The 25,053-nt window shown below is 39.7% G+C and overlaps 1 protein-coding gene across 2 annotated transcripts in view; it reads right to left on the bottom strand.

The window, feature by feature from the left end:
* Positions 1-2,944: 2,944 nt before the first annotated feature.
* arhgap5 (Rho GTPase activating protein 5) overlaps positions 2,945-25,053 on the bottom strand; it is an 80,931-nt gene continuing 58,822 nt past the window's right edge. For both annotated transcript variants that reach the window (XM_041214422.1, XM_041214421.1), the window contains 2 exons: positions 15,831-15,936; positions 2,945-4,998 (listed from right to left, as the gene is read on the bottom strand). In XM_041214422.1, the coding sequence (XP_041070356.1) occupies positions 4,683-4,998; positions 15,831-15,936 (422 nt within the window). In that variant the 3' untranslated portion in view covers positions 2,945-4,682. The remainder of the gene's footprint in view (positions 4,999-15,830; positions 15,937-25,053) is intronic.

The raw sequence follows: 25,053 nt of genomic DNA, 5'->3' as shown, positions 1-25,053 counted from the left end.
GTATGGAAGGTTGCATCAAGAGACATAGAAAAATTAGGAGAATGGAAAGGAGTCCATATGGGAAGCTGGATGTGAGGAAGTGTAGTCGAGGTAGCTGGGAGTCAATGGGCTTATGGTGAATATTGGTTGATAACTTACTCCCAGAAATGGAAGCAGGGAAATGGAGAAGGGAAGATAGAAAATGCTGGAAATACTCAGCAGGTCAAGCAAAATCTATGGAGAGAGAAACAGTTAACATTTCAGGCCCATGAGCTTTCACCAGACTTGAAACAATAACACTATTTCTCGATCCACAAACGCTGCCAGGCTGGAGTATTCTAGCATTTTCTGTTTTTATTTCAGATTACCAGCATTCATACTATTTTGCCCTTGTATAAGGGTAAGGAAGACTTGGAAAGGGACCATGTGAAGGTCAGAGAAGGGTAGAAATTGGAAGCAAAATTAGGTTAAATTTTCCGCTTCAGGGTGAATGTAATAAACAGCACCAATATGGTCATCAATGTACTGGAAAAAGAGTTAGGGCAGTAGCTCTGAGTAGGACAGGAAACAAGGAATGTTTCTCATACCCTGCAAAAAGGCAGACAAACCTAGGACCCATGCAGGTACCCATCAGAACATCTTTTATTTGGAGGGAGTGAGTTGAGTTAAAGGTGAACTGAGAACAGGTCCAGCCAGATGAAGGATGGTTGTGCTGGATGGAGACTGCTGGGGCCTCCACTGAAGGGAGAAACCAAGAGTGCTCTAACAGTCTTGGTGGGAGTGGAGAAGAGATTGGACATCCATGGTGAACAGGATACAGAGCCAGGAAATTGGAAACTGTTAAAGTAATGGAGGACATTTGAAGGGTCATGGATGTAGATGGGAAGAGACTGGACAAAGTGAGAAATAAAGTCAATAGAAATCAGTCCAATGAGGTAGAAACAGGCTAAAATGACAGGTTTACCAAAATAGTCCTGTTTGTGGATCTTAGGAAGAATGTAGAAGTGGGCTGTTTAGGGTTGGGGCTATGATGTTGGATGCAATGGTAAGATTTCCAGAAGTGCTGAGGTCAGTGACAGACCTAGAGATTTTGGCTGATGTTCAGTAGTGGGTCATGGTCTAGGGGAGGTAAGAGGAAGTATCAGAGTTGGGATTTGGCTTCTGCAAGATAGAGTTCAGTTCGCCAGGCAACAGCACCACACCCTTGTCACCTTAAACCTTTTGCAGTGTACTCATTGCTGTAATGTAACAGCATATCAAATATTTCAATTCCATTTTTCTTAAGCATAATCCCAGTTTCTGCATATGCAGCAGCCTCAAAAACTAAGCAGCTATTTTGAAATATGTAGTTATGCTTGGTTCAGAACATAACTGGTTCAACTGAATAAATCTTGTCTAAATGAAAGATTCTTCACCACCAAGATTCTTCTATGCTTGCCCATGAATGTGTTATCAGAAATTTATCATACTCTTGCACAATGGCACTACCAATTTATTGCATAGGCAGTGAGCTGTGGTTGAATGTTATACTGTTAAATCTGTTACCTATTACTACTGTCCATTGTTTCAGCAAATATTTTGTATACAACGCTACAGTAAAACATGCCTAGGCATTTCAAAGAAGAGTTAGTAAACAAAATTTGCCACTAAGCCAGATGACCAAAAGCTTGATCACAGGTAGTTTTTAAAGAAGTGTCTTAAATGAGGTAGCAAGGGGGAGAGGTTTGAAAGGGAATTCCAGGGCTTAGAGTTTTGACAGCTTAAGGCATGGCTATCAATGATGGCGCTATTAAAATCAGGAGTACTCAAAAGGCCAGAATTGAAGGCACACAGGTATCTGAGGACTTTGCCATCTGACAGCAGCATTCGGACAGGACACTCTGGTCAACTCCTTGATCACTTCCTCTTTCCACAGCACCTTCCCACTGCAAACACAGATGTCCTTTTGCTTCCTCACTTCCCACTGTTCGTGGCCCCAAATACTAATTCCAGGTGAAACAGCTATTTATTTATACCAGCTATTTTTGTCTTGCACCATCACCCCTTTTGCCATTTAATTTCTCCTACCTTCACTCTACCACAGAGCTTGCTTTTGTTCTTTCCTATCCTTCCCTCACCCCTTTCCCTGCCTCTGTACATTATTAAAACCTGTTGCATCCCTTTCCTCATATCTAATGAAAGGTCACAGATCCGAAACACTAAGTATTTCCAGCATTTACTGTTTGAAATCAGATTTCCAACATCCACAGCATTTTGTTTTTTGGAGGTTAGTGAGGCTGGAGGAATTTTGAGATAGGAAATGGTGAGGCAATGGTGGGAGTTGAAAACAAGGTTGAGAACTTAACCAGCATGTGATCAACAATCACAAGGGTGATCAGTGAATGGAACTTTGCTGTGTCCTACATTGCATTGAATTTTGGGTGACCTCAAATTTACGGAGGGTAGAACTTGCAAGGCCAGCCAGGAGTGTGCTGGAATAGTCACGTCTAGAACAATGGCATGGATTTCACAGTTAACATATTCTCTAGGTACTCAAATTACCAGTCATACTCAATAAAAAGGAATGGTTCCTTGTACTACTTGATAGTCCATCTTTTAAAATCCTAAAATGAGCATTTAAAAATGAAATTAAACTTCATTTTTTTGTAGCAGTCAACAGTAGACAACCCTTGTTCTAAAAACTGCATGTAGATCGTTACAATAATGGTCAGCAATGAGCGCAGAGGCTCAAAACAGGATTCAAAATTCTTCTAAATTAGTGAGTTGAAACAGCTCCAAGTTTCACAAAGAAGATATCTTTTCTAGTAATAGACCTACCAATCTAGAGAAAAACAAAAGGAAATGATTTTTGAGGAAGCAATTAAAACAGTCACCTGCACTATACAAATCTCTTTGGCATTACTTCAATATTTTATAAAGAATGTTGAAGAGTGTGCAAAAAATGTTCTTTTCAGCAATGCTGCAGTTCATAGAAAAAGGATTTTATTAAGGAAAGTGGAGTACAAACTCTTAAGATTTGCTTCTCAAATGATTTATTTACTATAATACATTGTGGATATGTCAAAATCTTAAGAGTTTTCATATCAGTCCCACTGAGGCAAATGACAACACTGAGCAAAATGAGTTGTTTTCATAGTTAACTAGCACCCAAACCTACACAAACATATACTAGCTGCGGAATGTGTACCAAATGATTAACAATTCTCTGAAAATAGTATTCTTACAATATCTTCAAATAGCTGCAAATTTTTAACTGCTTAGGAACTAAAGTAGAATTGATACCATTCATAAAGCCAGCTTCCCCACCAAGTACTGACTACATCCCACTCAGCTCACCAATTTATTTTACATTAACTTTAAGGAAAACTTACAGCACTTAACTCAAATGAACAAAACTTCTACTTAAAGCAGAATTATTTTACAGCAAAATGGGTACCGATTTAAAAAGAAAGTCTTTTTTTAAAAAAACAGGATGTTACATACATGTAATTTGAACAATATAAGGTAAAATAATCTAAATAAATTTTAGTACAAAATGCCACAGAAAGTAACAGGAATACAAGCTTTACAAAATTATACATAAACTGTTGTGTGTAATTGCCAATACCCAAAATATTTATTGCTGTGTTAGCAATGTTTAATTCATAACAGTTTACTTGTTGGGGTCACATTAAAATGAGTTAACAAAAACAAGGAACACTTATAGCTATTTAATACACCATCTTTATTGCAAACACAACATGTGAAAGCCATATAATTGAAGATTATGGAAAGATTTACAATCTCATATGAAAAATGACTTTCCTATACACCCAATATTTTCCCAATTCTTCCCAAAGAGGAAAATTATCTTTAAAAATGCATTAGGATAAGGTACAAGACCAATCAGGAGTTAAACACATGCATTATTTTTCCAACGATTAAGGATGCTATAAAAGTCTACATTTTATCCTTTAAATGAAACAAATGCAGTAAGACATAGAGGATAAAATGGCGGTAATTTTAAGCTCAGTCTTCTCCTGAACTGATCCTTATTGTGCTGTTGGTCATTAAAATAAGTGGATTCTTCCCATAACAAAAAGAATCATCACAATTCTATTACCAGTAAACAGAAGGTGCAGTAGACATCAAGTCTTTTACAGTAGACCTGGCAATTTTTCTTAAAACTATATTTTCAGAAGCAGTGCAAATGTTGGGAGGCTGCTAATGACAGCATGTCCATCTACCCACCCACACATATATGTAAGGACACAAACACCATGACTCCCAAAACAGCACAAATAAAAGGTCAAATCCAGTCAAACAGTTGGATTTTTTCTATTATATTGTTGGTTGAGAAATATATTTGACTTCATTTTGTACAATTTAGTGTTATTCAGAACTGTCGAAAAGTTTGTGAAGAAAACAACCACAAAAAAAAATCCACAGAAACTGTCAAGATTGCTTTTCTTTCATGCAGCAAGTGGAATGTATTTATTGCAGCAAGTTTGTTTTGTACACAGTAATTTCAGAAATTCCATTAATATCCACAGTTAGAACTGTCTCCTTTGGAAAGTGATGAAAGGTATTATGATTGATCTTAAAGCAATGACGTTATTATAGTTTGCAAATGCATAACCTTTTTAGGTCTTCCAAACTTCAGCAATTGGGTTGTCAGACATCCAACTTAGTGCTTCTAGTAATGACATCTGTTCCTATTTTCCTCATATGATATCAAGTTGATCTGTCTGTATCTGTGTTTGGAACTGTTGAGATGGTGGTGGTGGCGGTGGCGGTGGCAACGATGGCAGTGGTAATAATGGTTCTACCAACTGACCAGTACAAGGCTCCTCAGGAGGGGTGAACGTTTCTACAATTTCCCCATTGTAAAAGAGGAACTGGTATTGCTGAATAAATGTCTCAATTGCAGATTGATTCACTGCAGCATTGGTAAGGCCATCTGGTCTCAGGAAGGTAGGCCAAAAACAAATGGCAAGATTATCTGCTATCATACGATTTGTTTTGCTCTGCTGACTAACCCTGCAACAAAACAGAACACAAGAAAAATATCAGATCTGTTTTTAATTACAAATTCATCACCATTATTAACTTTAAACATTAATTATGGAAGTCCGCCTCAGATCTCCTGTTCTAGCTGGTTTCTAGTTCAGATGACTAAATACTTTTTAATAGCCACCACTTTGTAAAACACAGCAGTTACAGAATTGAAGGTTTGCAACCTTCTGGCAAAGAAATGTCAAGGACAGAATTAATTAGTTTTGATGAGTAAATTATAGATTTGATATCTATTCATCCTGAAAATGTATCACTTCAAATTCTCCCAAATTATTAACCATACATTCAAGGCAGTCAGTTAATACCGTTTATCTTAACGTTTTGGAAAAAGACAATCTGGACAAAAGTATAGCTTAACGAGGATAAAATATTATTCAGTAATTTCCCCAGCTTCTTCCTATAGTGCACAAACATAATGTCTATTATTTATTTCCATATATCTTTTCTGGTATTTATTTTTAGGCAAGCATTTGATAAAGTGCCACATAACAGTCCTACTAGCAAAATTAAAGCCCGTGGGATAAAAGGGAAAGTGAGAGATGGAAAACAGAGTAGTAGTGAACAGTTCAGACTAGAGGAGGGTATACACCAAGATTTGCCAGGTGTCGTTACTAGGACCACTGCTGAGTTGGGTGTGCAAGGCACAACTTCAAAATTTGTGGATGACAAAACTTGGAGATTTGGTGAACTGTGAGGAAAATAGTGATAAGACAGGCTGATGGAATGAGTGGACACTGGCAGTTAAAACTTAATGCAGGGAAGTGCAAAGTGATACATTTTGGTAGGAAGAACTAAGAGATACAATACAAAATAAAGGGTACAATTCTAAAGAGGAGGCAAGAACAGAGGGGTCTGGGTGTAAATGTGCTCAGATCACTGAAGGTGGCAGGACAGGTTGAGAATGCAATTAATAAGCTTTACAGGAAGGCTTTATAAATAGAGGCAAGTACAAAAGCAAGAGAGTTCAGATTCTTTATAAAATACTGGATTGGTCTCAGTTGGAGTATCATGGCCAATTCTGGGCACCATACTTTAGGAAGGATCTGAAGGCTTTAGAGAGATTACAGAAAAATTTACAACAATGGTTTGAGGGATTAGGGGAATTCAGTTATGAGGTCAAATTAGAGAAGCTGAGCTGTTCACCTTAGAGAAAAAGTTGAGAAGAGTCATGAGGGGTCTAGACAGAATAGTTAAGAGAGAAAGAAATCCCATTGGCAGAAGGGCCGAGAACCAGAGGATCCTGATTTAAGGTGAATGGCAAAAGAACCAACACTGACATGAAGAACTTTACACAGCAAGTGGTTAAGAGCATAAGAAATAGGAGCAGGAGTAGGCCATTCAGTCCTTTTGAGCCCACTCCACCATTCAATGAGATCATGGCTGCTCTGTTACTTCAACACAATTTACTTGCACTATCCCCTTATCCCTTGATGTTTTTAATATGTGGAAATCTATCAATCAAGCTCAGTCTTGAACATACTCAGCGACAGAGCCTCCACGGCCTTCCGGGGCAGAGAATTCAAAAGATTCACCAGCTTCTGAGCGAAGAAATTCCTCCTCATCTCAGTCTTAAAAGGTCTGGTTCTAGGCACCCCAGCCAAGGGAAACATCCTTCCTGCATCCACACTATCAAGCCCTGTAATAATTTTGTATATTTGAATGAGATCATCTCTCATTCTTCTAAACCCTAGAGAATAAAGGCCCAGTCTATTTAATCATTCCTGATAGAACAATCCCTCCATCCCAGGAATTAACTTAGTGAACCTTTGTTGTATTCCCTTTATGACAAATATATATTTCCTTAGGTAAGGAGGCCAAAACTGAACACAATACTCTAGGTGAGGTTTCACCAAGGCGTTACGTAATTGCAGCAAGACATCTTTATTCCTGTACTCAAATCCTTTTGCAATGAAGGCCAACATACCATTTGCCTTCTTAATTGCTTGTTGTACCTGCATGTTAGCTTTCAGTGACTCGTGAACAAGGGCACCCAAGTCCCTTTGAAGCTCTAATAAAAACAGAAAATGCTGGAAAAACTCAGCAATTCTGGCAGCATCTGTGGAGACAGAAACAAGAGTTAACGTTTTGAGTCTGTATGACTATCCTTCAGAGTTGAAGAGTAGAAATGCAATGGAATTTATACTGCTTAAGAGAGGGTGGAGCAGGTGGAACAAGATAGAAAGTCAGGGATAGGTGACAGCTAAGGAGAGATTGACAAAGATGGCATGGACACAAGACAAAGGGAGTGTTAATGGTAGTGGTAAAGAGTAAAGAAGGCGCTGATAGTGGCATAAAGGTAAGATAGTAGAAGGTATTAAGAGGAGAACAAGGGTTACCACTCTGTGAAAGCAAAACATAAAAACAAGGTACAGGTGGCCCTGTAAGGGGGGAGGCTGGGGATAAAAGGATAAGAAAATGAACAAATAAAATAAAATGAAATTTAAAAAATATAAATTTCAATTAATAAATAAAAATTGGATTAAAAAAAGGGGTGAAGATGGAGGAGAGATTTCATGGTCTCAAGTGGTTGAACTCGATGAAGGCTGTAAGGTGCCTAATCGAAAGATGAGGTGCTGTTCCTCCAGTTCGTGCTGGACTTAACAGGGACTTTGCAACTGCCAAGGACAGACATGTGGGCATGAGAGCAGGATGCTGTGTTGAAATGGCAAGTGACAGGAAGGGGTCATGCTTGCGGACTGAGCGAAAGGCAGTTGAAAGGAGTGCTTGGGGCCTTGGATGGTGAGGAGGGAGGAGGTAAAGGGGTAGGTGCTGCACCTTCTGATTTAAATCCATCACATTTCTACTTCTCTTTAGCTCTGAAGAAGAATTGTACGGACTCAAAATGTTAACTCTGTTCCTCTCTCCACAGATGCTGCCAGGCCTGCTGAGTTTTTTCAGCATTTTCTGTTTTTTTTCAAATTTCCAACATTCTCAGTATTTTGCTTTTATCCCTTTGAAGTTCAACACTTACCAGCCCCACTAAGAAATACTCTGCCTTTTTGTTCTTCCTACCAAAATGGTGACCTCACATTTCTCCACCTTGTATTCCATCTGTTGAATATTTGCCCATTCACTTAGCCTCTCCAAATCCCCTTCAAACGTCTTTGCATCCTCCTCACAACTCACTTCCACCTATTTTTGTGTCATCTGCAAATTTGGAAATATTACCTTTAATCCCCAAATCCAAATCATTGATATAGATTGAGACTTACTGGGGCCCAAGCACTGATCCTCTCAGTATCCCACTAGTCACAGCCTGCCAACCTGAAAATGACCCATTTATTCCTACTCTTTTTTCTGTTGATTAACCAGTTCTCAATCCATGCCAGTACATTACCCCGAATCCCACGTGCTCTAATTTTATCAACTTCTTGTCTGGGACCTTACCAAAAGCTTTCTGAAAATCTAAATATGCCACATTTCCTGGTCTATTCTGCTAGTTACATCATCAAAATACTCCAAAAAGGTTTGTTAAATATGATTTCCCTTTTATATATCCATGTGGACTCTGCCCAATCATAACATTATTTTCTAAGCGTCTTATGACACTTAAGACTCTAGTCTCTGATTGAACTACATCACTTTCAAAATTCATGTAAAATTCTATCATTGTCATGAAAATATAATAATTTTCATATCATTTGAGATTTATTGTAAAGATAGGTTAATAATGGGGTTTGGATCAGAGTGTGTCTGTATGTCTGTGTGTGCGTGCGAGTTTTAATTGAATTGCAGACAGCTAGTCTGGGTGCTTTGATGTATCAGAACAGAAGCTAGGTTTGAAATGCTAAATACGTCAACATGGCTGAAGTTTTAGAATGCGAGGTGTGAAGAACATTTGCATTTCTCGATAAACCAGAGTTATGAATTTCAAAGGGATGGTAAGGTGTTACACCTAGTCAAAAGAGGCTAAGCCAAACAGTGTTTATTTTTCCCAGAGATTATTGATAATCTGAGTGCTATGAAAGATTTATATTATGGAAAAAGTTGCAAAGGCATTTCTGAACACTGGGGTTTACATTAAAAAGGAAGAAACCTGTATGAAGGAGATGAGGTTATGTGTAAGAAGAAGGAATTCTAAGATCTAACAAGTGTGAAAAGCCTCCAACCTCTATGTACCAAGCTGCTGTCTCCAGGAACCGAAGCTAAGAGAATTCACTTTGAATATTACTGTCCAGAGTATTGTGTGCTTTGCCTGGGTCTGTTGAAATCTATGTTGTTTTACTGTTGCCTTAACGGAAGTGTAACGGAGAGCTAGATTAATTAGGGGATTTAGGAGTTATCATTGTAGTAATTTGTAGACCTATGTATGTGCTTAAAATAATTTTATTAGTAAATGTTTAATTTAGTTTTGTAAAAAACCTCAGACTCGGTGGACTTATTACTACTGAATTCAAGGTACGCATCTCAAAACAAAAATACAAATTACAAAACAGTTGTGGCAGCTGTTTCAAGTTTCCCTCTGGGGTTTGAGCAACTCAGCATTTACCATCTGCTGTGTCATAACATCATACTATGGTCACTCTTTCCTAAAGGTTCCTTTACAACAAGATTATTAGCCCTTTTTCATTACACCATACTAAATCTAAAATAGCCCACTCCCTAGTTGGTTCTTCAATGTACTACTCTGAAAAATCATTGTGCATACATCCCAAGAATTCGTCCTCCATTAGTACTAATTAGGTTTACCCAGTCTATATATAAATTGAAATCCCCTAATGACTACTGTATTACACTTGTTATATGCACCTCTAATTTCCTGATTTATACTGAGATTCACATTATCACTGCAATTTGTGGCCTATAAGCAACTCCCACCAATGCTTTCTGAACCTGTTTCTTAGCTCCACCCAAACGGATTCCATGTCTTGATCAATAGAACTAAAGTAATCTCTCACTATGCTACTAATGTCCTCTTTAATTAACGGAGCTACCCCACCACCTTTTCCAAGCTTCCTGAATGTTGGATATTCAGCTCCCAGCTTTGGTTTCCTTGTAGCCACATCTCTGTAATCAGGTCATACATATGAATTTCTACTCGAGCTGACAATTCAACTGTTTTATTGTGACTGCTACAGGCATTTAGATACAGAGCCCTTAATTCAGTTCTTTTACGGTTTTTGTAAACTCTGGCCCTATTCGCTGGCATACTTTTAAGTTTGCAATTACTGTCCCTTCCTGCCCATACTCTGATTATTACCTTTATAGCTATCTTGATCCATTGCCTGGTCATTTCCCCTTAATTTACTCAATCTTCTCCTACATGATCACTTCCCCCCACTTCCTTTAGTTTAATTAAGTTAGGATCTGGAATGCACTACTGAGAATGTTGGAGGCAGCTTCAATCATGGCTTTCAAAAGGGAATTGGATAAACGCCTGAAGACAAAAGATTTGCAGAATTAATGGAAAAGGGCAGAGAAGTGGGATTAGCTGAGTTGCTCTTTCAGAGAGCCAGCACGCACATGACAGACCAAATGGTCTCCTTCTGTGCTGTAACCTATGATTCTATGAAAAGCCCAAACTGAAATAGAACTGTACAGTGAATCACAAAAGCGTTGCAGCATCAAGCAAAACAGGCATCAAAATCAGCTCTGGTTAATGTAAAATGCACCAGAAAGACCACCCCAGTGCTTTCCCCATTGTTTATTTTTGGATTGCACAACAATAACTATCATATGACAGTGGCTATAGCTCAATGTCTGCCATTTGTACTTGGTGTTAAAGACCAACTCCCCTCGAGGTGGAACAGTAGCATGGATTTCAAATACCTGGGGAAAAATGACTGACCTAACAGGTTCAATTCCTTTTCCAAAAATATGTAAAATGATTTAACCTGTTGGGTTGCACTGTCACTTTTATTGTTCAGAGTTCAGTGTGCTTAACTTCCAATGTTTTCCCCCCTTTTCTTCCGCATATTTCAAATGCTCCTGGTTCTTTATCCTGCAGATTATCAGATTTGCTATTTCCATGAAATGGATATGTCCACGAATCATCTTGAATATCTGCACTCTTCTCCATGCCCAATCTCTAAGTAAGAAAGGAATGCATTGCCTTATTGCGTATGAACTATGCACAAACTGATCAGAGGGTAGTCAATCCATCAGGGTGAACAGGGGTATTATTCATCCTTTCCCATCTTGGATGTTGCTTCTCTTTCCAAAGGCATGAATGGTGGTGAACAATTAAACAACATCTCAAAGATGGCAGAGCCCAGCTATTAAAAGACAAGGCTGGAGTGATTGCAACCAGCTTCTGCCAATACCAACAGGCCTCCATTATCACCAAAACCAGCCTTCAGGCAATATGATTCCATCTATGTGACATCAAGAAGTGGCTGAGCACACTGAACACAGCAGAAGACTATGGGCCCTAACAATACACCAGCTGTAATGCTGAAGACTTGTGGTCCAGAACTTTCCATGCCTCCAGCCAACCTGTTCTACAACATTTACAATACCAGTATCTAAAATGAAAATTGTCCAGGGATGTCCTGTCCACAAAAAGGACAAATTCAATTACTGCCACATCAGCATACTCTCAATCATCAAAGTGATCGAAGGAGTCGCAACAGCACTAACCGAACGGCACTTACTCACCAATAATCTGCTCACCAATGCTCAGATTGGGTTCCGCAAGACCACTTAGCTCCTGACCCTCATTACAGCCAAAAATGGACAAAAGAGCCGCGTTCCAGCAGTTAGGCAAGTGACTGCCCTTGGCATCGAGGCAACATTGGCTGACGTCAAGGAACTCGAGTAATATTGAAACTAATCAGGGGAAAATGTTCACCGGCTGCATTAATGCCCAGCAAAGGAAGATGGCTGCAATCGTTGGAGACTAATCACCTCAGCTCCGAGGCATCACTGCAGGGATTCATTAGGCCCAGACATTTTCAAATATTTTATCAATAACCTTCCCTCTATCATAAGGTCTGAAGTGGGAATGCTCACTGATGATTGCGCAGTTTCACTTCCACTCGCAACTCCTCAGGTACCGAAGCAATTCATGCCCACATCTAGCAAGACCCAGACAACATTCAGTCTTGACAAGTAGTGTTCATGCCACAAATCTGCTTCATCACCTTCCAAAAGTTAACAGGGCATGGGCAATAAATGCTGGCCTTGCCAAGTGATGCCAACATCCCATGAATTAATAAATAAAAGCAACGTATCTCAAGTGGTTTGTGAACCCATTGTTGTGCACTTAGAAGCAGCTGTGGTGCTTCTACCATGATAGCTGTTAGCTAACTTATTACGATGGTCAACCAGATGTCACATTTAAGAATGGTTTCTGGTTAGGCATGGCACTATATAAGGACTAGTTACTTCCTGCTGCACAAGTCATTCATCATTATGAAGGGGGCTTTCTTATCAGCCTGTTTTACTATCAATTAGATTGATGGCTTTGAAAATGTTTTTTCTATGAAAATGCGGTCTAAATGTATACACGTATGTATAATTAACAACGGGAAAATGTATATGGGGTTTAAGCATAAAGGACAGGACGTTCAGGTCGGCGTGCACCCAACCTGCTTGAGTGTAAAATAGCGTGTGATGATGTTGGGCGATATTTTGGTTGGCGGACACGTGTAAAAGTTGGAAGTGCGTCCGCCGACAGTTAAGAGGGTAATTAAGCTCATTAAAGTTGTAATTGTCCCCGATTTTACACAGTCCATCCAACCTTACGGTTGGCGGACGGGCGAATCGGCCAGGCGGCCTTCTCATTTTCCATGAAACCTCACCTAAGGGCAGGATCAGGTTTCTGTTATTAAATTTTTAAAAATCTATGGACAGAATTTTTATAATGTATATGTTCAGGTGACTGTTTGTGATGCTTGGACATTTTTGTTCTGATTTTAAAATCTTTAATAAATACTTTTGATGTCCTCAGCTCCCTGAGGCAGCTCTCTGCCTTCAGGGAGCTTTCATTCCACACTCATGTCAGCGCCTGCCCTCCTCCTGCTCCTACCCCAGCAAGCACTGAGCATTTCAGCGAGCGCTTCATGCTGACTGGCTGTTAATTGGCCAGTTGACATGAAATTGCGGTCAGGGGCTGATAGCAGTCGGCGGTCTATTGCCCGGCCACTCCTGGGCCTGCTGATCGTGTCTGCATGCCGACCTAAAAATCCTGCCCAAAGAGATTTACTATGTGGAGGTAAGTGCTTGGAAGTTCCTTTACCAGTTATTTGATGAGGAAAAGCTCTGATCATATTATGCCTGAAAAGCCACTTTCATTTTGAAGATGGTAGTTTGTACAGCTACAACTGAAAGTATTACTTTTTTTTTACCAGAGATCAGGACTCATGGTATTAGCCTTTGATGACATCAAGGGATTTCTTTGCTTTCAGTTTAAGATAGGAAATCAAAATCTTTATTTTACTCGTCTTATTTCAATTAATTTAATCAGCTCTGATTATTTGAGGAATGTTTGTTCCTATTCTCCTACGATTTTAACTGCAGGTGGGAATGCAGCCTGTTGAATGGCTGGCTCATCTGGGAGTAGTGGCAGGGATGCTTGGTCAGCTTTAAGGGTCAAACCTCATTAGCAAGCTGCTCGTCAACTAAAATGGAAGTTACAATAGGGTGGCTTGGAGGTTGCTGCCAGAGTCCTGGAAGAATGATCCCTGGCACAAACCAAGTGAATTGGTTCAGCACTGGAAAAGAATTGCAGTTAGGAGAGATGAAAGGTGTGGCTCAAGCAGTCCAAGGTTTATTTGTGGGGCCCGGAGCACCATTCCTGCTTGATATGGCCCATAAAGACTGTAATAATTAATATCTGACCTTCTTCCGACTCTTGATCTCAACAGATTTGGCTGGGCAAAAAGTCATTCCTACTGTCTCATTCAGAGCTCAGTTAAAATCAGCAGTCTGTCTCAATTGTCCCATCAAAGCCCCATATTTGTATGTAAAGCTTTAAGTGGGTGTGCAACTGCAGTCAGCCCTATTGGGATAGGACAGAGTAGCCACTCTATTTTAATGGCACCTCCTCACTCACCCACCCACCCCCAGCCCAGTTTGTGTCAGACAGGGGAAGTTACCGATCAGCTACCAAGGAAGGACAACGAGAAGCAATATAATTGCCTCTTTAGGTCAAAACTGCCAGTAAATACCTGCTCAGAAATCATATCGGGATTTGATGCTCTATTTGCCAATACTCAAGCTTTTCAATTTAAAAAAATTACTGCATTTTTATGGGATTAGAAAGGATTCATAGATGCATGCAGTAGCGTGCAGGTTATATAATGTTCGATCATCTGAATTGTGATTACAGTGCCAGGCTTGGCTCAATAATAGCACCTTCACTTCTAAGGTGTCCCATTTCAGAGACTCAAGCATATAATCTAGGCTGACACTTCAGTGCTGTACTGAGGGAATGCAACACTGTCAGATGTCCTGTATTTCAGGTGAGATGTAAAATCAAAGCCCCGTCGCCCTTCTCAGTTGGATGTAAAGGTCCCATGGAACTATTTCAAAAGCAGGGGAGTTCTCCCTGTGCCAGATCCATATTTATCCCTCAGCCAATAACACAAACAGATTATCAGGACATTTCCATTCTGCTATGTGTGGGACATTGCTCAGTGCACATTGGCTGCCATGTTTCTTTCAACAGTGGCTACACTTAAAAAAAAAAAGCTACTTCACTGTAAAGTGCTTGTTCAGGAGTAATAAAAGGTGCTCTAATCAAGTTCTTTCTTTTATTCTGGTGGAATTTCTCATTACCTACTGAATGCTAGAGGGGTTGCAAACCTCTATTTTCTGCTCCCCACCCTCTTTCACAATTCAACCTTACTGGGCAATTATACCTAAGCAAATCAGAAAAAGCAGGGCTAGAACTGAATCCAGAACATTGCAATGTCTTCTAGGGCTGCAACTGAATGTATTTCTGGATCCTTATCAAAATGACCCAGATTTTAGCTGTTGTAATGATAGCAAAACGGTCAGCATTCACTGTCATTACAACAATGAAGCCAACAGCAATTCTGGCATCCGTACATGTACAGTTAAATGCGGAAACATAGGTGGTTCCAAGCTCTTCCACTGGGTGGGTTGTTAAGTCCCTGCAGGTGGAAATCTTTAGAAATTATGTGAATTGATGTGAACTTTCACTTTTTATACTTTCAATTTCACTGTAAAAAAAACCCTGTTGAATGAGGTGCAGTTGAGTTTTTAAAGGTGTACAAGTCTCTCTGGCCCTGGAAACTAATTTTGTATTTGTGGAATGTCAAATTTCTCCATTATGATAGAAGTTTCACTGGTTTTTAAATATGAAAGTTATTTTTAGTTTATGATCCTTCAACTTCTGCCTTAATCTCCAAGCCCCAATTTTTATTTCGCTCTTTGCAAATGATTAAAAACTCAAGGATAATCAGTGTATTTTGCTTTCTGATTTGCTTGATGTGAGAACTCTTCAATGTGGTTGGCTTCTTAGCCTAGTTGACACCACTGTTTCTGGACATTGGAGGTCCCATTTTGTTGGCACCAGAATCAAATTAATGCCAGCAAAGGTTAAATACACACCATAGAGACTAGGAGATCTTTGTGGCCAGCAGCAAGCAGTGTCACTTCTGACAGCAAAATCCAATACAATGTGTTGTACATGGTACGCCAGGCATATACTCAGATCGCTAACAAACCCTTGCCAACTGGGAAAAGGCAGTCAAATGAACAAGTTTCAACTCAATCTGAAAAAATGGGTATTCAATGTAGCCTTGTGATGACAAGTTCCTCCAGACTTGAATCTTTCTTGAAACACTATGATCTTATTCTTTCAGTGACCAGATTAAGTTCTGACCTACCTGTTTAAATGGGTAATAATGTATTTGAAAACTTCATAGTTTACTGTAGGAAATTTCTTCAACAATTCCTTAAGAGCGTTCAGTTTTTCTGTCCTATCCGTCAGTCCTGCAAGATAAAAATAATCTATTTTATTGCTTTGTCCTTTGATGTCAATTTCTTCTGGCAAACACTTTGACTAAATAACTGGTTCCAAGATAAAACATATTACCAGTAGAGTCACTGTATAAACCTATGGCTGTATAGGTGAAATAAACATAACCAACCAGCTCTGAAGTTGTGCGCCTTGTAAGATGCCTTTGATGCTCTAGCGATTCATCTTTCAAGTACCTAAAGAATTTTCACACTGAACGCGAGGAAGAGAAAAGTCACAGGGACATTGTCAGGACACTGACATCAGCGGCATGTCAATTCGCTGATTGTTGTTACTTAGTAAGGTTTCTCTCCATAGTCTTCCACCAGGGGCAGGATTTTCAGGTTATCAGACAGGTGGAGCGGCCAGGAAATGGCCCACAGCCTCCAATTGGCCCTTAATGCAATTTCACACTGGCTGGCTAACTAATGGCCTGCCAGCATGAAAGACACAGAGATGCTCAGCACTGCCGGGGTGGGGGCAGGAGGATGGCGAGTGCAAGTCTGCTCATGCGCGGGGGAGCGTGCACTGAAAGCTCCCTGAAGGCAGGGAGCTGCCTCAAGAAGCTGAAGAATTTTCAAATCAAAAATAAAGAAAAAATGTGAAATAAGGAAAAAATGTCCCCACATAGGACTCACTCACATGAACAGAAACATAAAAAATGTCAGATCTTTTTTTTAAGTTAATATCGGAAACCTCATTCCCAACCGTGGATGAGGTTTCCTCAAAAATCCAAAGGCCGTCTGACTGAGTCACCCATCCACCAACCACAAGGTTGGATGGGCAGCGAAAAATAGCGTTAATACTTTAATGGCCATAATAGGCCTCTTAATTGTTGGCGGGCGCGCTGCTGACTCACGCGCACCCACCGACTGAAATATCATGCAAGTGCGCGATGACATCGGGATGCTCGCCCCGCATCATCACACAGTATTTCACGCTCAGGCCGCCCCAGGAAATTTTTAAAAAAAAACACAGGAGGTGCACATTGAGTTCAGTCGATGGTCACGTTAACTGAAAAAGTTCAACAGATATTCCTTAAATGAATCTTAGAGGGCATGGAGATTAAGGTTTGTGGACGATTGTTCCAGTCTTTAATTGTTCTTGGGAAAAAGAGGTTAGCAAAAGGAAGTATGTTTGGGAGTATACAGTTGGCGCTTTTGGTTATGAACTCTTCAAGCTCGGGTCACTTGTAGGCTTAATGTACTGCTTAGAAATATTTAATTGTTCATTCAAAATTTTATAAAGGCACATCAACCTATGGGGTTTCCTTCAGTTCTGGAGCTGTGCCAGCCTAGCAATATGACTAACCAGGAGACACTAGAATCTAGCGAATAATTGTTTGTAATGAAATAAAGCTTCATAAGTTGAACATTCACAAGGGGGGCAATGTTTGTGGCAGCATATGGGTCCCAAGCGGCTACACCATGCTCTAACCAATATCTGGTACAGCATCTCCTTTGGTGCAGTTTAAATGCAAGTTTCATTTCACAAACCCAAGCATTTTGAAAGCTTTGAAAGCTGCACATTGACTTTGTACATTTCACATTAAAGTGTTTTGGATGTGGATTCCCAAGTAACAGCATTCTTTGATAACTCCAAAAGGAGGAATCATGCATTGTGTAGTTGGGTACCGATGGACATCAAGTATTGCTGACTCGCATGATGTTACATTTCTCTACATTGAATTTCATTCTCCATATGTTGGTACATTTAATGAGATTTTTTTCTTGAAGGTTAACCTAATCTGTTGCTCCAGTAATGCCTCTGCAGACTAGGCAGTCACCTGTAAAGATTCTGATCTAGCTTGATATTCCTTCCTGGACGTCATTTATAAAGAGGAGAAACAAATGGAGGCCAAAGATAGTACTTTGGGGCATGCCACTTAAGACTGGTTCTCAGTTTGAAGCTTCCCCATCACTGTGACTCTTTGGAAATAAATGTTCTTAACTATTGCTTGGTATTTCCTTGGATCCCAAAATGACCTAGCTGGTCAGTAGCTTTCTTCCTCTCCCACATCCTTTAGGTGCACTCCTTTAGATCTATTCTCAGTTCATTTTCTGCCCAGAGAAGCAAACATTAAAGGTGATATTACTGAAATTTGAACTAACCCAATTTACAGGTCAGAAAAGGATACCTGGATGTGCTTGGGACATGAAGGAGGATTTGTTCAAGAAACAGGGAAGACCATAGACTAAAAAAAATACACATACATGCATATTTCAATAAAAAAATTGAGACCTAATTGGGAGATTGGAAAATTTCAATCGAGCCGTGAGTAGAATTTTAAAAATACTTATAGATTCATTGCGATTTATTCTTCAAAAAAAGGTACCTTGGTTTGTAAGACATAAAAAATGAATATTAAAAGATAAACATATTGGTAACTGTACACAGTAGGCCAAGGGTGCAGTTGCTCTGTTTAATAACTTATTAACTCTTAATGACTCACTAACTCTATCTACTTACCTCCCACTTGCCGCTTTCCAGCCTGACCCTCCTGCTCGCCATTCTTCTCTTGCTATCTGCTTCCCTCCCAACAATCCCACTTGCTGCCTCCCTCCCGTTTGTGCATCCCTCCTGCTTGCTGGCCACTTCCCTCTCCCCAACCCTTGCTGTGTGAGGACTCAGGGGAGGATAAGCAAGGTTGGGGAAGCGAGCAAGGGAGTGGGAAGGGTTGCGACTGGGAAGGAGGCCATGAGCAGGAGAGAGGCAGTGAGCAAGGTTGAGGCAGTGAGCAGGCCACAGGAGGGACAAGTGCAGGCCACACAGAAAATACAGGGTGGATAAAACTTGATTTCTATCTGAAAGATTATTCTCTGCATACCATGGGATTAAAACCAGATACTACATTAGGAAAGCTAGAAACTTTTGAGTACTTAATGCCAAACTCAAAATCTCTTCTGCTACACTCTATTTGAGTTGCTACACTCTAATTCTGTTTGAATTACTTAGAAATATTTAGCTGAAATAAATCCAGTGATCAACCAGAACATCAACCAGGATATTTTCTAGGATCATTCCTTGTAGTTTACTCCAGCATGTATCGAATTGGCCCAAAAGTTTCTAATACTGCGTTACCTTGATAAGTGACAACAGTGGACAATCTTAATTTTAATCAGGTACCATCCATCTAGAGATTGGTTTTCCCATCATTTACATTCCACAAACAATGGAAGAGATCTGGTCATATTCACATAGAAGAATAATACCTTCATCATCCATAGAATCAAAATGCCACTTAAATTTCAAATCAGGCAGAGAAGAAAAAGAAAAAAAGTGAGACTTTGCAAGAACTGGAATAAGGACTTAGCTTAGCATTGAATAAAAGACCGATGGACCTAAAAAAGTCACCTTCCTTTACTGAAATTAAGGGAGGTAGCTTTCCCTGCAACAAACTTCAAATCGAGATGTGATGTTCAAGAGGGATAATACAGGTGTTTATGCAGCAACAACTTCAAGGCATATGGCGGAACTAAACATTTTCTTGGAGAACAGGGTTTCCAAAGTCCAGACTCAAACCTCAAAATAAGCAAAGGTTTGAGAACTGAAGTATCTTGACTAAGCTTTGTTTCAAACACTGATAAGCTTGTCCCATTTAGTATCACAAACTTTGCTACTGCCCAGAATCTACTTCAAAAGCTTTTACAGAAATTATGACTACTTTTACCACATAATTTTGAGGGGGCTGGGGTTCATATTATATGTCAAATCTGCTCTTCCAACAAAAACAGCCCTTGCCTCTAGAAGTGCAACTGGGAGGTCTTAATTAAGTCATAGAATGTCAGAGTACCATGACTTGCAATTCTACCAGAAGTCTATTTATATTATTTTTAATATGTTAAAATTTTTTGTACATTCCAAGCCCTATAATTTCTATTGCTGGGACAAATTTTAGTTTGTGCTTTTTTAAATGTTCATTTCAGAAAACCCCACTTGTTACATTGGAAATCGGACATTTTATATGTTAGAACTGAATCTGATGAAAACCCACTGGCCTGAGACATTAACTTTATTTCTCACTGCAGATGTTGCACTGTCTGCTGAGATATCCAACATCTGTAGTATTTTACCTTTCCAATAATTTACCATCTACCTTGGGTCCAATTGTCCTAATCATACTACCTCAGATCTAGAAATGCATGGTTTGCAAAGAATAAGAATGTAAATAGTGGCCATAAAGTCAAAATCTGCAGAAAATTGTTTTCTTGAACCCAGAAAAGAGACAAAGAATTGATATATCCTTGGGTGATTATTAAATGCCAAAAAGTATTACCACAAAGCTAAAAGATTAGGTTGCTGAAGCTGGAGCTGTTCTCCTTACAGCAAAGGAGATTGAGAGGAAATTTGATAGAGGTGAACAAAATCATGAGAGGCTTAGATATAGTAGACAAAGGAAAGCTGTTGCCATTAGCTGGTGATGCAAAGATGAGGGGCACAGGTTTAAAGTTTGAGGCAACAGATACAAAGGTGAATGTGAGGAAGAATTTTTTTAAGCAGTGAAATTTAACGGCCTGGAACTTGGTTGCCTACAAGAATGATGGAAGTGGAGATAATGAATGATTTAAAAGTAAATTGGATGGGCACTTGCAGGGCTATCAGGTAGAGCAGGGGGAAAAAGGGCTGATTGGATTGCTCTACAGGAAACCGAAATGGACCCATGAGTTGAATGGCCTCATTCTATGCCGTAATAATTCTGGGGCTCAATTAATTATAATTCTTGGAACATCTGGTAGGAACTTCACCTTCTCAATAAATTACTGTTTATCAAAGGTTGGAAAAACATCCTAGAAGGTCTCTTTTGCATCATCTTGAGGAGCAACAATACACTTATCTACTAAACAAGGCTAAACACCCAAGTATTTGCAATTATTCTGGACCAATACAGGAGATCCTTTGTACATCTAACTCTCCTTTTGTACAAACAATCTCAGATATTTTTCACATTGTGGCAGGCAGGTACAGGAACATATGTTCTTTGCTAAAAATATGAAACCTCTCCCATACTTATGTCTTAAGAAAATGTCTCTGAAGAGCAAAGTCCCTGAACTAGAAGAACAATGAATTTCCTTATGTCACCCTTTATCCTCTCCATTCATTTGCACATCATCTATGTTTAATGCCATGAAAATCATTGATCATCATTTCACAATTTCAGTACATAATGGCCACTTTGTTAGGTGTTAACGTACATATTATCAAGTTCATTTCCTCAAAACTGAAATGGCTTTAAAATATATTTCACTTCTGGCTCAAGCACAGGAGGGAAAACATGGGCTCTATTTGCAAACCAAATGGAGGGATCTATTTATAGATATATTTTCAGGCCTGTCTAAAGTGAACCTCAACAATGCATCAAACAGTAAGTGTATACTATGATGAAAACAGAAAATGCTGGAAATATTCAGGTTATATAGCAACTGTATAAAGTGAAACAGATGCATACCACTGTACACAATGCAAAGCTAACTTGTATGAAGGCCAAAACAAATGTGCTTACGAATTTAATTACTGAAAACGTAGCAACATTCATTTTCGTTCAGAAAATGGATTAAGACATTTAAATGAAATTAATTTACCCATTAAAAAAAAAAGCAGCATAAACCTGAATATATAGAAACAGACTATTTGACCCAACTGGTCCATACTGTTGTTTATGATCCACACAATCCTCTTCCCATCCCGCTTCATAAGACCATAAGACATAGGAGCAGAAATTAGGGCATTTGGCCCATTGAGTCTGCTCCGTCATTCAAGCATAGCTGATAAGTTTTTCAACCCCATTCTCCCGCCTTCTCCCTGTAACCTTTGATCCCCTAACCAATCAAGAACCTATCTATCTCGGTCTTAAGTACACTCAATGACCTGGCCTCCACAGCCTTCTGTGGCAATGAATTCCATAGACTCTCTGGCTAAAGAAGTTTCTCCTCATCTCTGTTCTAAAAGGTCTTCCCTTTACTCTGAGGCTGTGCCCTCGGGTCCTAGTCTCTCCTACTAATGGAAACATTTTCTCACCCTGTCAACATAATCTTTTATTCCTTTCTCTCTCATTTGTGCATCTAGCTTCCCTAAATGTATCCATAGTATTTGTCTCAATTACTCCAGTAGTAGCATATTCCACATTGAGCAAAGAAGTTTCTCCTGAATTCCTTAATTAGATTTAATAGTGACCATCATACATGTATGGCCTCTAATTTTGAACATCATCACCAGTGCAAGTGTCTTCTCCACATCCACCCTATTGAACACTGTCATAGCCTTAAAGGCCTCTATCAGGTTATCCCTCAGGCACTTCTTTTCTACAGGAAAAAACCTCAAGCCTCTTGAAACTTGTAAATCTTTGTGCCTTCAGTATCTCCATATCCTTTTCATAACACGTCGACCAGAACATGGGCACACTGCTCCAAGTGTGATCTAACCAAGGTTCTGTACAAGTTTAGCATAATTTCTGTTTTTCAATTACTGCAACTTTATTAGTTATATAACAAACCGCATTCACCATTAAAATGTGTTTAAGACTCTCTTACTGAAGAGCCATTTTTTGTGCCTTTTTTTCTATCATTTCAATATCAGACTCTATTGTACTATCCACAGTTCATTGTTTCTTTACTCCATTATCTATTTCCATTAATTACTGTCATAAAAATCACAATATTAAATGTTTCATTGCAAGACCAGTGGGAGAGGTGAGAGCATAGTGGGAATAAAAGGAGCAGCGGAGAAAGGAAGAAAGTCACAGAGGCCAGTGGGAGGAACCCGAAGAAAATTAAAATGCGATGTCACAGGAAACCAGGCCAGTGATTGAATTGTTGAGTATTTTTCTCTTTTCTATCGAAGCTCAGGTATTTATTTCAAATTAGCTGAAAATGAAGAATTTAAATTGGGTTACTACAGTGGTGAGTGAATTTATTAATTATTAATTATAGTAAGGTGTATTAGCAGAAAAGTTTATTAGCAGTAGTAACTTTTATTAGTAGTAGCAGCAGCAAGGTTTACTATCCAATAATAATGGCAGGGTTCTCTGACCTCTATGTGGGAACTCTAGGGCACTTGCTGTGTCCTGGATAACCATTTGCGCAGGAAGTGTCATCAATTGCTGCAGCTTAATCTCCAGGTTTAGGAGCTTGAGCTGACATCGTGGAAGTGCATCCAGAGGTTCAGAGCTTCATACATTGCATGTTTATAGATGTGGTCACCCCACAACTTAAGAATACACTGGGAGAGAAGGAACAGATGACCACCAGACAGTCAAGAAGAAACAGGGAGGTAGTACAATAACTCCCCCAAGTGCATCCCACTCTCTAACCAGTATTTAGTTTTGAATAATGAAGAAATGATGGTTCATTTAGGGAATGCAGCCAGAGCCAGGTGACTCAGCTGTGCAGGAGAGCACAAAGACAACTAAAAGAACAATAGTGATAGATGGTTCGATAGTTAGGAGAATAGACGGGTGGTTTTGCGACTGCCGACCTGAATCCAGGATGGTGCCATGGTCAAGGCTGAATGGCTGCACAGCATCAAGGGAGGAGGGTGATGAGTCAGCGGTCACAATCCACACAGTGGTATGAAGGGCAAAGAAAGAGGGATATGGTCCTGCAGTCAGAATTTAGAAGGCTAGGTAGAAAATAAGCAAGCAGGACCTCAAAAGTAGTCATCTCCAGCTTACTCCCAGTACCAAGCACAAGTAAGTATAGAGTACAGGAGAATAAAGCAGATGAAAGCATGGCTAGAAAGATGGTGCAGGAGCGAGGGCTTTAAATTACTTCAGGGCAAGCTCTGAGAGAAATGGGATCTGTACAAGCCAGACAGTTTACACTTAAAAAGTAGGGACTGGGCTCCTTGCAAAGCAATTTACTAGTGTTTTTGGGGTTTAAACTAACTTGGTAGAGGTGTAGAAAGCAGGAGGTAATAAATGCTTACACCACATGGACTACCACGGTTCAAGGCGACAGCTCACCACCACCTTCTCAAAGGCAACTAGGGATGGGTAATAAATGCTGGTCCAGCCAGCGAAGCCCACATCCCATGAATGAATTAAATAAAACCAGTGAGGAATACCAAGGTGCACAGAATATTGGGAAAGATAGCTAGTACTAGAGTAGGAAATATAAAGTTATTAGGTAGGTTGAGAGGGAGGGAGAAATAAATTAAGTCTAAATCAGGGTTACTGGGCCTGTATGTGAATACATGGAGTGTGATATATAAGGCTGCTGAGTTACAGGCACATATTGCCATATGATGCTGTGGCTTTAGCAGCAACCTGGCTCAAAGGGCACGACTGGTGTTAAATATTCCTGGATACAAGGTGCTCAGGAAATATAGGGGAGGAAACAGGGAGGAGTAGTGGTATTAAGTAAGGACGACATTGCAGTGCTGGAGAGAGAGGATGTCTCAAGTGGACCAAGTGTCAGTAATGGAACATTTAGGGGACAATGATCATTGCATCATGAGGTTTAGGTTGGATAGAGAAAATGACAAGGAACAATCCAGATTATGAATAATAAATTGGGGATAAGAATGGATCTGCACCAAATCATAGACTGGCATGAAAACAGTAACTGAACAATGGGCGACCTTTAAAGAGAGAGTTCAGGCAGTCAAGGTATATTTCCACAAAGGGCAAACAAATCCAGAGCCCCCTGGATGATGAAAGAGATAGAGATTAAGATGAAGGAGAAAAATGTGTGCTTATGACAATGTGAGGCAGATACTACACCAGGACCCAGTCTGAACGCAGAGGGGAGGTGAAAAAGCAAATATGAGAAGCTAATAGAGATTATGAAAGAGAGACTGGCAGCTAACAGAAAAGGGAATCTTCTGTAGTAAAAGGGTGGTAAATGGAGTGGAGCAGATTAGGGACCAAAGAGAGAATTTATGTATGGAAGCAGGTGGCATGGTAAAAAAGGAGGTTATTCAGAGCTTGAAGGATTTAAAATCAATAAGGAAGAAACATTGCATAGGCTATCTGCACTTGTAAGTTGATAAGGCACCAGGACCAGATGAGATACATCCAAAGATACTGAGGAAGTGAGAGTGGAAATTGTGGAAGCACTGGCGGTAACTATCCAATCTCCCTTTGACTCAGTGGTGAT

The sequence above is a fragment of the Carcharodon carcharias genome, chromosome 20 (assembly GCF_017639515.1).
Source record: "Carcharodon carcharias isolate sCarCar2 chromosome 20, sCarCar2.pri, whole genome shotgun sequence".
Taxonomy (NCBI): domain Eukaryota; kingdom Metazoa; phylum Chordata; class Chondrichthyes; order Lamniformes; family Lamnidae; genus Carcharodon; species Carcharodon carcharias.
This window is presented reverse-complemented; position numbering and strand designations above follow the sequence as displayed.